We start from the raw sequence: 16,774 nt of genomic DNA, 5'->3' as shown, positions 1-16,774 counted from the left end.
TAATTTACAACAAGGTAACCAAGAATATACATTGAGGAAATGACAGTCTTTTCAATAAATGGTGTTGGGAAAAGTGGACAGCCATATGAAAAGAATTAAACTGTAACACTATCTTACAGTATGCACGAAAATCAATTCAAAATGGATTAAAGACTTGAACTTAAGATCTGAACCATAAAACTCCCAGAAGAAAACTTGGGCAACAAATGCAAAAATATGTAAGGGGGACTACGTCAAACCAAAAAGCTTCTATGCAGCCAAGAAAATAAATGAAAAGGCAACTTTCAAGTGGGAGAAAATACTTGCAAATCAAATATATGATAGGGTGTTAGGTGCCTCCTTAGCGCAGTAGGCAGCGCGTCAGTCTCACAAATATATGATAGGGTGTTAATACCCAAAAAAGATAAAAAAGAACTCTCACAACATAACAAAAAGAAAACAACCCTCATTTAACAATGGGCAGAGGATCTAGATACACATTTTTCCAAAGACAGAGGATGGCCAACATGTACATGAAAAGGTACTCAACATCACTAATCATTAAGGAAATGTAAATCAAACCACAATGAGATATCACCACAAATCTATGAGAATGGCTATTACCAAAACACATGAAATAGCAAGTGTTGGCAAGGACAAGGAGAAAAGGGAAGCCTTAGGCACTGCAGATGGAATTATAAATTGCTGTAAACACTATAAAAAATATTATGGAGGTTCCTCAAAAAGTAAAAATAGAACTACCGTATGATCCAACAATTCTAGTTCTGGGTATTTGTCCAAAGAAAATGAAAACACCAATTTGAAAAGATATCCACTCCATGCTCACTGTACCACTATTTACATTAGCCAGGACATGGAAGCAACCTGTGTCCATTAATGGATGGATAAAGAAAATGTGGTATATATACACAATATTATTCATCCTTAAATCCTTGTGTATCTCAGTTGGTTAAGCATCTGACCCTTGATTTCAGCTCAGGTCATGATTTCATGGGTCGTGAGATCCCATCAGGTGTGGAGTTTGCTTAAGATTCCCTCTCCCTCTGCCCTTCCCCCTACCAAGCATTTGTGTGTGCACGTGCTAGCTTACTCTCTCCCTCTAAAAGAAACAAATAACAAAAGGTTGGGGACAAGTTGGAGACAACCTAAAAGAATCAATGTCAAAGTGGAACTATTTGAGCAACAAAATAACATAGTTTCAGATTATAATCCAGAAATAGAGCACCCAGACCTGCCATACCTTAGGCAAAAGAAATCTGCAGAATACAGTACGCTCAAATCTAACTCTGAGAGATGCTGTTACATCTTAGTACTATACTGTGTTCCCCTCATCAACTACTATATCCCTAAATACACACACCCCTTCCTCTTCTCTTCCAGGACCAGTATTTAAGCATTATGGAAGGCTATCTACTAAGCAATCTCTACCCAAAGTCCCTCCAAGAACTCATTTATTTTCAAGGCTTCAACTCGGCTAATGGCCCGCAAAATAAAATCACTCCCATCACCTGCACTATCTCTGCATCATCTGTCATTTCTAATTGTATGTTCCACATCTCAAGCTCAACATGTCCCAAATTAAACTCCTTCTACCTACCCATACCAACATTCCCTAAAAGCAGTTTCCCCATTTCAACTTCGGCTATCACCACCACTTGTCCACTCACCTAAGTCTCAAACCTGCAAATATCTATCTTCCTTGTACCTTCTATATTCCCAATATATCACTGACTCATCATTTTCTTTCATACTGATTCTTTTCCTCTCCATCCACTTCCGCCACCTTAACTTATGCCCTTATAATTACACTCCTGAATTCTATCAATAGCTTCCTTCTGTATTCCCTGATTAAACTCTCCCTAATTCATCCTACATATATTACCAACAGTTTTCATGTAGCTAGCCCTCCACTATTGGTCACTGTAAAAATACCTGCTGATGATTTTAGTAGATACTACTGGTTGGCTACCCAATATCCATTCTTCTTCTTTGTTGATAGAACCCAAATTTTGTTCAGAGACCCTCAACTATCCCAAGTGACTCAGGGGAGTGAATCCCGGGGTGAATCTTGATTGGTCTTACCCAATCATGGCAGTCCCATCCCCCAAAATTTAAGTCTAAGCACGTGGTTCAGTTCTTGTCATGAAATGTGAGAGGTGGCCCTTTTGAAGATTTCTGGGAAAGATTTCTTTGCTCCTACAAATGTGACATAGAAAACATGATACTTTCTACCTCATGTTGTCACATCTGAATGAGGTATTTGGAACTCCTACAGCCAACCGGAAGATAAAGCTGGCAAGCACAAAGAGGGCAAAGGCAAGAGTAAAGAAGTAAAACTGCAGCTCAGCATAGGAAGCCTGATACACACAACACTGATAAATCTCAGAAGCATTGGGCTTAATGAAAGAAACCATGCAAAGGAGTACATTCTATAATGATTATACACACAAACACACACACATTCCATATGAAGTTCTAAAATACGCAAAATTAATCTACATTGATATAAATCAGATTATCAACTGGCTAGAGAACTTGGGGGAGGGAAGAAATGACTTGGGAGAAGAAGGAATTTTTGACAAAAATGTTCTATTATGACTGGAGTGATAGTTACAGTTGTCAAAATTCATCTAACTGTATTCTTAAAAATGAGTATTTTACTATATATTTTATATATCAATAAAGTTTACTTAAGAAAAATGGATAATTAGTACTATGGTATGCCAGATGGTTATGCATGCTATAGAGAAAAATAGACAACAAAGGAGAGTACAAGAGGCAAGAGACTGGGGGTCAAAGTAAGTGCACAATTTTAAATAGGATGGTTATATAGGCCTTTTTAATAAAGGCCTCAAGGAAGAGAAAGGTGTACAGGAGACATATCGAAGAAAGCAACTCCAGAGAGATCAGCAACTGCAGAGCCCTTCCTTTTTCAATAATAATCATCTGAAGGTTCTGACTACAGTGATCAAACATGTTTTGAAAGGATCACTCTGGGCACTCAGTTGAGAACACCTATAAAGTGGTAAGGATGAAAGCAGGGAGTCCAGATAGGAAGCTCTGCAATATGATGGTAGCTGAGATCAGGGTAGTGGTAAATAGAAATGTTCAGGTTCTGGACCAAAGTTAAAGACAGTCTTTGCTAAAGGACTGAGTGTCAGACTGAAAGAGAGGAGTCAAGGATGACTATAAAATGTGGAAGGACCGAAAGCCATCTACTGAAATGAAGAAGACTGTAGGGAGGAACTGGTTTACTCGTGAACAGTGAGAATTTTATTTTGGTCAAGTTAATTTTAAGATGCTTATTAGACCATCAAATGGAGAATAAAGGAGGCAGGTGGATATACAAGTTTGGAGTTCAGGGAAGGGGTCTAAGCTAAAGATAAAAATCTGGGAGTTGCCAGCATATAAAAAGGCACTTAAAGAGATAAGCCTCGATGAGATCACTAAGAGACTGAGTATAGACAAGAGAAAAGAAATTTAAAAAGCTGAGCCTAAGTGCAATCTAAAATTTGGAAATGGGGCGGGGGGTGGGGGTTGCCTGGGTGGCTCAGTCATTAAGTCTGTCTTCAGCTCAGGTCATTATCCCAGGGTCCTGGGATGGAGCCCAGCATCAAGCCCAGCAGGAAGCCTTCTTCTCCCTCTTCCACTCCCCCTGCTTCTGTTCCTGCTCTCACTGTCTCTCTCTCTGTCAAAATAAATAAATAAAATCTCAAAAAAAAAAAAAAAATTGGAAATGGGAAAGAAAAAGAAACAGTAAAGGAGAAAGAGAAGGAATGGCCGGTAAAATAAAAGGAAAACCAAGAGGTGATATCCTAGAAGCCAAAGGAAGAAAAGGCTTCAACAAGGGAAGCAAGACCATTGGGAATAAATGCTACTGATAGGTCAAATTAAATGAGGACTGAGAATTCACTGGAATTATTAGAGGACCAATGTCCCTTCAGGAACCCAGGTCCATGTAAATATCTCTTCTTCTAGATGAGTAACTCACACACTGCTAGGTTCAATTTGTACTAATTAGAAATCACTGTGTATTTTTAATTTGTACTAATTAGAAATCACTGTGTATTTTTAAATCAAACCATCACTCCTAAAATGGAAGCAGTAGTATGTTAATCTATTTTAAACATGATGTTTATTTTTGGTCACTATTTGGTATTCTAAGTATTCCGGTAAATAATCACCTCTGATGTTTACCACTTTTATTCTAGCCTCATCAAACCCCAAACATATCCACATATAATCATCAAGATTTGCTACAACTTTTTCCAAGATGTGATCTTTATTTTACTATAAGGTTAAAATGTAACACCGAAACATAACCACTGGATATTAAAAATTACTATCCAGTGAGTACTGAAGGACATAAACAGAACAGAAGACTCCTGGTACAAAAGCAGAAAAGTCAGAGGAATATAAATATATTTTGCCACAAATGCAAGACTCCGTCAAACACATACAGGGTGTATACTGCGATTCAAATCTTTTTACCCTGAGCCAAACAATGTAAAAGGCTCAGTTTAGGGCAGTCATGCTCTTATTTAAAGATACATGTTTAATACTGGACTCTTGCTGCTGTGCAAATTTTGATATGAGAACATTTCAACTCTTTTTCAAAGCCAGGGGAACAGTGTCTTCCAAATAATCTGGTCCATTTCAAGGCAGCTGACCTTCCTCAAAACAAGAGATAGTAATGAGAGTTCCTGGCCGGTACAATATGCGAACATTCCCTCAGACATGTCTATTCGAACTTAAATGCTAAAAATAAATTGAGCATACATTCTTCACAAAACCACATGCACTAATGGTGCATGCAACAAACTGCAATCCTAATCATTCCTTCTGGGCAAAGGGTATTTGTAGCTCACAGCAATTCTTGATACAAGGAATTAGAAAGAATACTAAGAAGTTACTATCAAGTGTGTGTTCACATACACAGACTGACTTTCATCTTCTAGGTCAATATTTTTTCTGAGCTCCTTTTGGATGTTTCAGTAAGCAGATTATGTTCCTTGACACAACCATTTCAGTCCTCTCTCAAAAAGATTAGATAGCAAGTTGTTCCTAAATTTGCCATTATGAGATAAGTGGCAGCTAAAATCAGAAAATTCTTGGTACAGCTTAAAACTGATTGATTGGGGGCACCTGGATGGCTCAGTCGTTAAGCGTCTGCCTTCGGCTCAGGTCATGATCCCAGGGTTCTGGGATCGAGCCCCGCATCAGGCTCCCGGTTTGGTGGGAAGCCTGCTTCTCCCTCTCTCACTCCCCCTGCTTGTGTTCCCTCTCTCGCTGTGTCTCTCTGTCAAATAAATAAATACAATATTTAAAAAAAAAACTGATTGATTGTTTTTCATTTCAGAGAAATTCAGCTGAAGTCAGGTGCAGCAAACAATTCCCCAATGACAAAGTAAAGTTCAAGGTTAATGCTACCTTAATTTTTATTTACATAGGAACAACAAGGTAATGGTACTTTTCACCCTTCCTTCAGTTTACTAAATCAATCCTTATCACCAACTGGAATACACTGTAGTATCCTCTTGTGTTGCTGAGTAATTGCTACTTTCATGCAACAAAAGCAGGTCTTGTTTAATCCTTTGCCAGTTTAAAAAAAAAAAAAATAGTCCTTTTGATGTCAGGAAATGCAAAAGCCAAGTCCTCCAAGTAACCAAATGAATCAATTACATTTACATTTTTAAATCAAGTTCCAGCCTAAAATAAGTAACCCTACAAGGACACATTAAATAAAAATTTTATTTTAGCATGTTTGTACATCCCAAGGAAAGTATAACAGACTTCTTTTCCTTTTTTACAATAAACTCCTAATTAGCACAACAATTTTTGAAAATAATTTCCTGTGTTTCAGTGAGACAGCCTGGATTCTGGACGACATGGGAGGGGAAGAAGGGAAAGAATTATTAAAAATACTCCTCTAGGGGCGCCTGGGTGGCTCAGTGGGTTAAGCCGCTGCCTTCGGCTCAGGTCATGATCTCAGGGTCCTGGGATCGAGCCCCGCATCGGGCTCTCTGCTCAGCAGGGCCTGCTTCCTCCTCTCTCTCTGCCTGCCTCTCTGCCTGCTTGTGATTTCTCTCTGTCAAATAAATAAATAAAATCTTAAAAAAAAAAAAATACTCCTCTAAAAAAAAAAAAAACACAGCTATGTAATTCCTACACAAATGTTTGTTAACTTCCCCTGGCACAAAAACAGTGATGTCATTCTACATAGCCATACAGCAGTTATAATCAACACTTGAGTTTTTAAATCATTGACAACTTAAGGAAATTAAGAATATTACTCAAAAATCTCCTCTCCCTAGAGTACCACATCTGTGAAAGAGGAGAGTGTGCACATCTGGGGTCATATACATACTCAGCATCAACAAGACTGAAGTCATTTTTCCCTGCACAACAGAAAAGTTGTTTTTTTTTCCCTTTAGAACTCTGAGCAATGTAAGTCAGGACTTTAAATGGCTCCGTATAAAAACACAAAAAGGGTGGGTCACATTCTATTAGTAAAAGCAGTTCAACATCAGAACTCCTCCTCCTTTAAAATGAAATCTAAAAAAACAAAATAATTTTCAAAGGTAATTAGAACTCTTTAGTTATCTTTGCTTCATTTTTTTCTAAAATACAGATTACTACCTTTAAAAAGAGTATACAAGGAGCTGATAAATTTGTACCTGCAGTGTGCTCTCATAACAAAAGTAATGTGCACTTTTTTCTTACAGCAAGCACTAAATAAAATATCCAAACTCAATTCCAGTAAGAACAATACCTAACAATTTTTACTATAACATCAACAATATTTACTGCACCAGGATTTGTGGTTTATTTCTTAATCTAGTACTATTTTGTCAGCTTTAAAATTACCCCAAATTGACTGGAATACCAACTCTACAGCTACACGAAATCATAAAATTGTTGCAAAACTTGAGGCACCATGACTATGTCCCTTTCTATTAATATTTAACATAACGAAACACAGAAAGAGCAAATATTTCAACTTGGCTTCAGATTACAGGTCAACATCCAAACTAACAATTAAAATCACAACAAAAGCAACACAGTATTCTAAACAAAGGGCATTTCAAACAAGCTGTCATGGAGACTTCAGATTACTACATCCTAAATAGTTGAAAAGTTGCTCAACCGTTTAGATTTTTGTTGCTGATATTAATTTGTTACCTATCAGGAATATATCTACTGTTTTTACTTTCTACCTGTGCCACATTTATCTTAGGTTTTACATTTCTGGATCTTTCAACCATTGGAGATCAACCATCAGATTACTTCAACAAGTAGAAATAGCAACACCGCTCCCAAACAGCAATTTCTGCATTGCTAGACACTTATCTAGTTGGTAGATTTATAGCATTGTTCATTCTTAGTTCCTTAAATGTAAAAAATACCCACAGAATGGTGGCATACCCCTAAATTGGTTTAAATATGGTACAAAGTTATTTTTAGTTAGGTTCAAGTTTTAAAAAGGCACTAATCATTCTTCTCAAAGGCTAATCTACTCAAGTTCCTCCCATATTAAAAAAATTAAAAGCTTAATTTGTCCCTTTTGAAAAAAAGTTTATGTAATGCTCCAGTAAAAGGACATTAAAATTACAGAATAATAAACTTGACATCAGGGTCAGGATCATACCTACTGTTAATAAAAGTAAGTCTGACATTTATTCTAATTATGGTCCTTTCAAATACCAGCATGGTTAAATGTCCTTTACATGCACTTTCAAATGTAATTCTTATTTTTTAAAAAACTCTTATTTTCTAATGTGCAAAGTAAAAGGGAAGAAAACCCCCATAAACCATTATAAACTGGTTCTTATTCAGGAAAAAAAAAAGATACAAGAAACATTCATGTAGTATTTGAGGACTATGTCTATTCCCTCCTTGCATGCTAGAAAGATGCAAAGACAAACACTTGCAACTATTCAGACAGATCATTCCACAGTTGTAACTTTCATCATAGTTCTCAAAGCAGTATGGTGAGGTCAGCTCACAAACAGCTTAAGTAGCCAAACTAGAAATTGGTGGTAGTAGTATCAGGCTACATAACAGCCTCTCCAAAGAATATGAAGTAAGAGAACTAAAATGTGCTGGAAACATGCCAAGTGACTGGATGGACTATAGCTTTGAGCAACGAATACGCAGAGCTTATAGTATATAGCAATTCACGCCTTGTTTAAAACGAAAATTAGCCATATATAAGAGGTATTTAACACTACCAAATTTCTCCATACTTGTGATTTGAAAGACATCTAGGCTGGCAAGATTTGTTAAACTAAATACATACCCTGTAAAGGAAAATCTGATTTCTATCCTATATGAAAATGAGAAAGGTAAAAAAAAATACTATTATATTGATATTATTCTGCACAGAATAGCCTTTATTCTTTAAGGATTATACTGCCCTCTGCATAATTCTAAAGGCTTAGGTTCTTCTATTCCGTCAATTCTGAATGAACATCTCTGCAAATGGTTGGCATTTAGAATTAGTCAACTTTCTCAGTAGATTTAATAAAGAATTAATCCTGTCCAATCAAAGAACATAATTTTGGTGAAAAACAACTCCTCTGACCTTAATCAAAATACATTACTTTTACAATTTCACCTCTGCTGGAATATTTTAAAACAGAAGAAAGCCTAATTCTTAATTGTCCAACTTTCCAAACATATTTTCTTTCTAAAGAAATAAGAGAAAATGCAGTTATTTTAGGCAAAAGAAAGAATCCTATTCATTTCAAATCAAGACACACTTAACACCTATTTTGTGCCAGACATTATGGTGAGAACTGAGGAAACAAACATAAATCTGTATATGGTCTCACAGAGCTGACGATCTAGTTGAGGAAAATGACCCACTTAGAAATCAATCATCTCTCTCTCTCTCTCTCTGCTGTACTAGTCACAGGAACAAAAGCTCTTGTATCACCCAGAAGTGTGAGTAAGTCTGCCATGGAGGACAGAAAAAATCTTCAGAGAAGATGAGCTATGTCTCGAAGGATAAGAATTTCACAAGAGAAAGGGAATACTTCAGGCCAAGGACAGAATGAGCAAAAGCAAGAAGGCACAAAAACGTGTGTGACAAAGCCCTGTGACAAAAGCAGGGACAACCATTTCTGGAACGTGTGCTACTTACTACTCTTCTACCTTCACCCATGACAGCCATTACTAATCAACTAAAACATGTTTAAAGCCCACATGAAACTCAAACTCCTTCTCAACAGATAACCCAAAATCAAAGCAAGAAGTTAAGTCCATGACATGAAATTTATGTGCTATTCTGAGCGTGGGAACAGAAGGTGGCAGGACTTGAGGGTAGGGGATACATTAAGGACAGATTATGAATGAACATGAATGCTAGGATAATAAGTACAGATTTTATCCTGTGGACAACAGATCAAAGAATTTTATGAAAAATACAGATGTGATCAATTCTGGCAGAAGTATGAAGACTGTATCTGGACAGAGAGAATAAAGACAGAAAGAACAATTAAGATACTATTGCAATAATCCAGGCAAGATATGATGAGGCCTGAATTTCAGTGATGGCACAAATCTACTGCAGATTCTGAAACAAAAACGGAGTGTTTTGGCTTTTATAATTCATGGTTTTAAAACAAACGCTTGAGAAAAATTAGTATTCTAATTAGAATTCTCAAATAATACTCAAAAAGGAAGGGACAAGTTAAAATTAAGATAAAGACTGAAACTAAAGAAGTGAATCACAATGATACTCAAGATTACTCAAGACTATAAATTCAGAAATAGTTATTTCAGGTTTAGCATCAAGAAGAACATCCATCTTCATGACCAGACTAATACTTAGACTAATACTCAGCAAGTCTTTTCTTCCGGAGGGCACTAATACTCTAGCCAAACAACAAACACTATTCACCTTAAATGCCCCTTAAATGCAGGGTCTAATTTGCACCCCAATGGGATGCAAAAAGCATAAAAGTCAAATTAAAAGCCAAAGTTTGAAACTATGTAGGTTCTACTTTATCCAAACACTTAAAACTATGTATTTCTTTTACATGAAATAAATCTTCCGGAAATACTACTGCTGTTGTACTGTTAAGGAATCATATCCTAGCCTTTTAATTCTAGACTTCTTCGCACGGAATACAACCTATTTGTAGCACTTAGGGCAGTTTGCAAAAAAAGCAACTACCCTAGCACTTCTGCACAATGTTTAGTAAATTATTTTGATTAAAACTAACAACTTCGGGGCGCCTGGGTGGCTCAGTGGGTTAAAGCCTCTGCCTTCGGCTCAGGTCATGATTCCAGGATCCTGGGATCGAGCCCCGCATCCGGCTCTCTGCTCGGCGGGGAGCCTGCTTCCTCCTCTCTCTCTCTCTCTCTCTCTCTCTCTGCTTCTCTGCCTATTTGTGATCTCTGTCTGTCAAAATAAATCAATAAAATCTTTAAAAAAAAAAAAAAACTAACAACTTCATTATAGCTCAAAAGGCCAAAGACAGTCAAAAAAGTTTTTCTATTTTTGGAAAAAGAGATTCTTTAACTGTTGCAAAGGCTAATGCTCTGACATGAAATCCAGGTGCAACATGTTAACAAACATGACGGAAAAGCAAGCATAACTGTTTTAACACCTAAGGGTATTCACATTAAGGATAAAATTACCCTGTAGTGAATGCCAACAATGCACCTCATACTACATAGATAGTCAAGGGTTCTACTTTGTTACCATTCCAACTCTTTCATGTCCCAGTAAGCAAACCCTCAAAGTTTCTTTAGAGGAAGTCTCTTCCTCTAAAAATAAGCTAAAATGAAAAATATGAACTATAGAGATAAAATTTATTTGTGATATATTGTTTATCCTGAGAAAACAAATCACATTAAGTTTATCATAATCTATCTCTTTTCCAGAAAGAAATGGAGTAGCTAGTCATGAGCAGGGCCCACTTCTCATGTCATTCCAAAGCCATTACTAAATGTTACACATGTTATGCTTCCTTCAAATCAATCACAAAACAAGTCATCCTAAGACTGAGGTCAAATTCCATTCAACTAAAAGATCTCCAAACTTGAAGTAACGGTCCACTTACTAAATAATATTCAAAGACCAAATTCCAGAAAAACCCTCTTGTACCTTCCCCACTTAAAACAAACAAACAAACAAAAAATCAGTCTTCCCCTTTTAGCTCATTGTAATGGAATGTGACCTGTAGTGAGGGGCTTTTCCATTCCTTATTTGCTGCTTAGAGAAGGCGAAGCACATCTATTCTCCCTCACAAGGGTACTATATTTCTTAAAAGAAAAAAAAGTGCAGTGTGGGTGGTTAATGATAATAACAACTAGAACAAGCAAAAGGGAAATTGGTTTACTTGATTTCTCATGTATGATAGGATGAGTTTATTTTTTTTTAGGATGAGTTTATTTAAATGATAAATGAATCTATTTTTATTTTACAACACCAGTCAAACATGTAAAATATGAAGGATTTGTATGACTCCTAATAAACCAGATAGGATAGGGGAAGTTAAAACTACAACTACTTAAATAAATCTGCACACACAAAATACTATAAACATCTTTTCATGACAAATCATATTTTTGTCATTAAAGTTACACACTTAAGTACCTACCTGATCATAGAGAGAAGAACAGGAAAATATTTAAGAAATGTACTTCAAAGTCTAAAATTAAACACATCTACCTGGGGTTCAGCTAGCATTTTTTAAAAGGAGGTATTGACTAGATGATCCTTACAACTACTATGATACTTTAACCCAAGTTTTGAAATGAACAAATTCTATACAAAAACCCTCCCACAATAAGCCCCTTAAGGATATATTTTACTTACATTCTTCCTACACCTTCATACATGTTAGTCTCATCTACCAAAGTCATAATCTCTGTATCTGTAAGATGTGCATGCTTTTTCGTTCTGTTTAGCTGTTCAATCTGTATGTCTGCAAGCTTCACCTTCTGTTGAGTGTCAATTACTTTGGCTTGAAGCTCTGTGAAGGCCTAATAAAAACAAGTCCTTGATTTAGTGGGTGAAACATGTACAGGAAACACAAGTCAAATCCAAACACATGAAAATAAAGCATGCTAACCAGAGACAAAGTGGTTAAATTTACCGACACAAACATCAGTAAAAGTCAATATAATTGGGCGCCTGGGTGGCTCAGTGGGTTAAGCCTCTGCCTTTGGCTCAGGTCATGATCTCAGGGTCCTGGGATCGAGTCCCGCATCGGGCTCTTTGCTCTGCAAGGAGCCTGTTTCCTCCTCTCTCTCTCCCTCTCTCTGCCTGCCTCTCTGCCTACTTGTGATCTCTGTCTATCAAATAAATAAATAAAATCTTTAAAGAAAAAAAAAGTTAATATAATTGTAAACAATCAAGACACCATACTAAATAATGAACTTAACCTGTTCTCAAAAGATGCAATCTATTTGAAGCAGAACAAATGCATATTAAATAATATATGAAAAAGCAGGTATCCAAGGACTAATAAAAAACAATAAATGGGAGAGTCAGAGTATGAAACCCTAAGATTCAAAACAAGAACCACAAATGTAAGACTCACTTCATTTGTGTTACATGACTAGGTTTCAAAACACTTTCCCACATTTGTTTGAAATACTAACAAGGGAATACTAATATGAGAACATTAAGGAATATTATAATATCTCATTTACTCTTCTCAATAATCCTATGAGTTAGGGATGGCAGTTTCAACATCACTCTTTACAAGTTAAAGTAACTAAATTTGTTAGAGATAAAAGTGACTTGCACAGGGTTGAACAACTATTAGGTGGAAAGGCAGGTACTTATATCCATTTCTTCCGCCCCCGAGTTCAGGATGTTTCTATTCTACTGCCTACAGTAAACTCAGACTACAAATATTTTTTGAGAAAAAGATAAAAAACAAAAAAAATTCAAAGCATTGGGAGAACTGTATCATGATCTTCACATCTACATACCAAGCCAAATTTGACCCTCATGTGCACTTAACTCAAAGATAAACAATTTTTGGATACTCTTGTTTAAGTGCCTGGAATGACTTTCAGATGCTGTCAAATTTATGCCTTAATAATAATATTTGTAACGGCAATACATGGCAAAGGCTACTAAACATTTTTCTGACTTTGTTCTCCCCTACTAGTAGGTTTCCGAAACTGATTTGGGAAGGCAGGTGCCTGAAATTTCCTATTAGTCTCCAACAACAACAAGAACAACAAAAGACCTTATAAAGATATTAGAAGATAAAACCTTTAAACAAGAAGTTTCTTTTTTAGTTAATTTAATTAGCTGTCAAAACTACCCAATTTAAGTTTCCAATCATTTTCTTAGTTTGCATTCATTGTCCAGGGGTTTCTTAATAACAAATTCAAATACTGGGAGGTAAGACCATTCACAACTGTATTTTATTGTTAGCTCTTTCACTAAACCCTGACTTACATCTCAACTCTTAACAGAAAAAAAAAGTAAATTTTTAGAATTGGTTAAGAATTCTTAAAATGAATTGTTTTGCATGTAAAATTACCTGACCTGTACACACTTTGCTAAGGAAGCTGGTATAGTGCTCAAGCTGAGATATTGCAGCATTAGAAAACATCACCTTAAAGACTAAATTTACAAGTTTCAAAAGAAGACAAAGAGCAAGTTACACATAAATATATCCTCAGGGCAATAACAAATAGCTTCATTTATTAGGAGCAACAACTCGCTCAGCTGTCCTATTTCATATGCAAAGCTTGACCAGAAGTATTAAGGCATAAAATTTGCTCTTCTGAAGAACCTAAACAATCAAAAGGTGCGGAGAAAGTAGAGAATAGTGGTTTCTAGCTCCAACTTTTGACTAAATCTTCTCTGGAACTCAGTTTCCTTTTCTAGAAAAAGTACAGGTTTAAAGTAGATGAAGTCCAGGATCCTTACCCTTACAACCCTTAGATGGCGAATACGTTTTTGACTAACAGCACATTTGTAAGCAACTGTTTGAAGAGAGAAGCCCAATTCCTTCTGATATCGATTTTATCTGGAAAATTTTACGGACCTGTTTCGGGTTTTTTTGACAAGTCCTTCAAGAAAAGGAGAAGGGGGTGGGGGGCCTAGGGCTGGGAGTTAAAGCCCTGATACTAAAGTTGCTTTGAAAATAACTTTGAACTTCATGTAGATACTGCGACCTTTCAAAGCACGGGATCGAGAAAAGTGGCGTAAAAACACAGAGTGGACTTGGGAATTTTTAAAGCAAATGAGGATTTAGAATTACAGACGCCTCAGCTCAGGCAAGCAGTCCGCAGGGGCTCGAATATGAAACGCTTACTTCAGGTCTTACTATGAAACTGAAGCCTCCACACAACGAAACGGCTCTGGAGCTCGGAACGAGAAGACAGGGCAGCTATTTCCCCGCCAGACTTAACCAGACCAGCCCAACCGGCTCTTACCCAGAAAGAGTTGCTCGCCCCCCACACCAACCTAAGGAGACCTAGTCCCGCCTCAGGACTCTGGGAAATCACTCCCCAGTTCCCTGTGGCCTCTTGCCTTCCTCAGGACTCCAGTCTCATTCGATATTCTTATCCACAGTCCCCTTAGCTTCCCAAAGAGAAGCCTGTGGCGGCTCAGGACCCTCTTTTACCTTCTTTAACTCCAGATCCACGGGAGCCGCCATCTTTGTTCACTCGGTGCGCCTGCGCAGTAGGATAGAAAGAGGTGGAGGAGGGGCGCGCCTTGGCGGTTCGACGGTCCCCCCTTCCTTCTGCGCCTGCGCACGAGTCGGGCTAGCTGGTCTTCTGGAAGTCTTACGGATACAGATTACGTCTTCCTCACGTGATCTATCAGGCTGGGCACGCAGATTCTCAGCGTGGTTTTAAGCGCTTTGACAAATAGCTTCGTTAGTGCCCGGTGAATAGAGTTGAATGTGCATTGGGCCCAAACCTCTTCAGGTGTTCATTACTTCAGCTGGACCCTGTGCTCTCGGGGAAGTAGAAGAATCTGCCTCAGCTTCAGGCATGCCAGTATGGAGAAGTCCAGCAGTTTTAGTAGAAGTATTCTAACAAAGAATTTATTTCTACCGAAATCTCTTGGAAGACCTTCTAGACACAGTGGTTCTCAAGAGGCCAAATTTACTAAACCAATGCAGAATCTCTGGGGTGCCTGGATGGCACAGTTGCTTAAAGGTCCTGACTGTTGGTTTCTGCTTGGGTGATGATATCAGGGGTCTTGGGATTGAGCCCTGCCTTGGGTTCCCGACTCATCAGGGAGTCTGCTTTGGACTCTACCTCTGTCCCGCTCGTGCCTCATGCTTTCTCAAATAATATTTTGAAGAAATAATAATAATACAGAATTTCTGGTCCTCATCCCATACTTAAGTACTGAGAAATCTCTGAAATTGGGGCCCAGAAGTTTGTGTCTTCCCAAACTCCCTTTATGACATGGTACAAGTCCATCTGCAGACCACATTTTCAGAATCTGCCATAAAAGACCTGGCATTTAAACCAGAAGATGAATGGTAATTAGACTTAAAGAAAAGGAAGAAATGGATGTTTTACCTACTCTAAAATTTTGAGAGAGAGCGGAAAGGGCAGGGAATTTGGAGCCAACTAGATCCGGATTCAAAGTTCGCTCTTGTTTGTCTGGTTCTACTTCAGTAGCTGTATGACAGTAGAGTTTGCATCCTCATTTAATTTGAGAGTAACAACATTGACCTCACAGGGTTATTTTAGGGAATAAGTAAACCAGGAAAAGCTCCAAACCGAGCATCATGCTCACAGTAGGTACTCAATAGTTACAGTTAAGGTGATGTGCTTAGCATTATTATGTCTTTCTAGGTCTAGGAAGCAGGCCACCTCTCCCATTATCTTTTTTGTCTCTTGTATCATTCATCACACATACCAAAAATAATCTTTCCTCTAAACTCTCTTCAGAACTACATCTGTTCCTTTCTCAGGTACATGATACTTCCTATCTTTAAAAAAAGAATTTTTTTAAGTTCTTTTTAAAATATTTTATCTACTTATTTGTCAGGGAGAGAGAGAGCACAAGCAGGGGGATTGGCAGGCAGAGGGAGAAGCAGTCTCCTTGCTGAGGAAGGAGTTTGATGTAGGACTCTGTCTCAGGACCCTGGGATCATAACCTGAACTGAAAGCAGACGCTTAACCAACTGAGCCACCCAGGTGTACCCCCCCACACACACAAAAAATTCTTATTAACTCTAATTTCTGGAAATCAAGAACTACGGAGTAATAGCTCTTCCTTTTATACCCAGAATACCAATTACAGTACTTCACAGGGAATAAATACAAAATAAACACTCAGTAAGAATGAATGCTTCAGAAGAAAACCAATCATTTCTCTCTAATTTGGCAAAGAAAAGAAAGGTCTAATTCTCCTCTGGGATCTTCTTAGAATTTCATTACAGTTGATAAATAATGACTGAATATCAAATTCATTAATTATAGTTAATAAATAAGGACTGATATCAAAATTCAAAGTAACATACACTTTCCTGTACATTACCTCATGAGATTTTAAAACACTCCTCATAGAGGTGTATGTAATGTCCAAGTTAGAAACATAGGCTAAGGTGTCAGACAACCTGGGTTCAAATACTGCCTGCGCTATTTAAGACTGGTGGGACCTTAAGAAAGAATCTTCTCTCTGATTTTTGTTATTGTTCCTTTTTACATACCACTCCTTCCTCCTGAGTTTAATTTCCTTCCTGATGAAATAAATCTTTTAGTAGATTCTTTCTGGAAGAGTCTTAGAGAGTAAACTTTTAGCCTTGTGTGATGGGTTTGATTG

General features: G+C 37.4%; 1 protein-coding gene across 1 annotated transcript in view; it reads right to left on the bottom strand.

The window, feature by feature from the left end:
• The window catches only part of LOC111140910 (prefoldin subunit 1), a 68,257-nt gene extending 53,585 nt beyond the window's left edge, over window positions 1-14,672 (bottom strand). Inside the window, exons 1-2 of the mRNA XM_022493172.1 lie at window positions 14,610-14,672; window positions 11,831-11,997 (exon numbers count right to left, since the gene is read on the bottom strand). Coding sequence (XP_022348880.1) covers window positions 11,831-11,997; window positions 14,610-14,642 — 200 coding nt within the window. The 5' untranslated portion in view covers window positions 14,643-14,672. The remainder of the gene's footprint in view (window positions 1-11,830; window positions 11,998-14,609) is intronic.
• Window positions 14,673-16,774: the final 2,102 nt, after the last annotated feature.

The sequence above is a fragment of the Enhydra lutris genome, unplaced genomic scaffold (genome assembly GCF_002288905.1).
Source record: "Enhydra lutris kenyoni isolate GAN:26980312 unplaced genomic scaffold, ASM228890v2 scaffoldscaffold5, whole genome shotgun sequence".
Classification (NCBI taxonomy): domain Eukaryota; kingdom Metazoa; phylum Chordata; class Mammalia; order Carnivora; family Mustelidae; genus Enhydra; species Enhydra lutris.
This window is presented reverse-complemented; position numbering and strand designations above follow the sequence as displayed.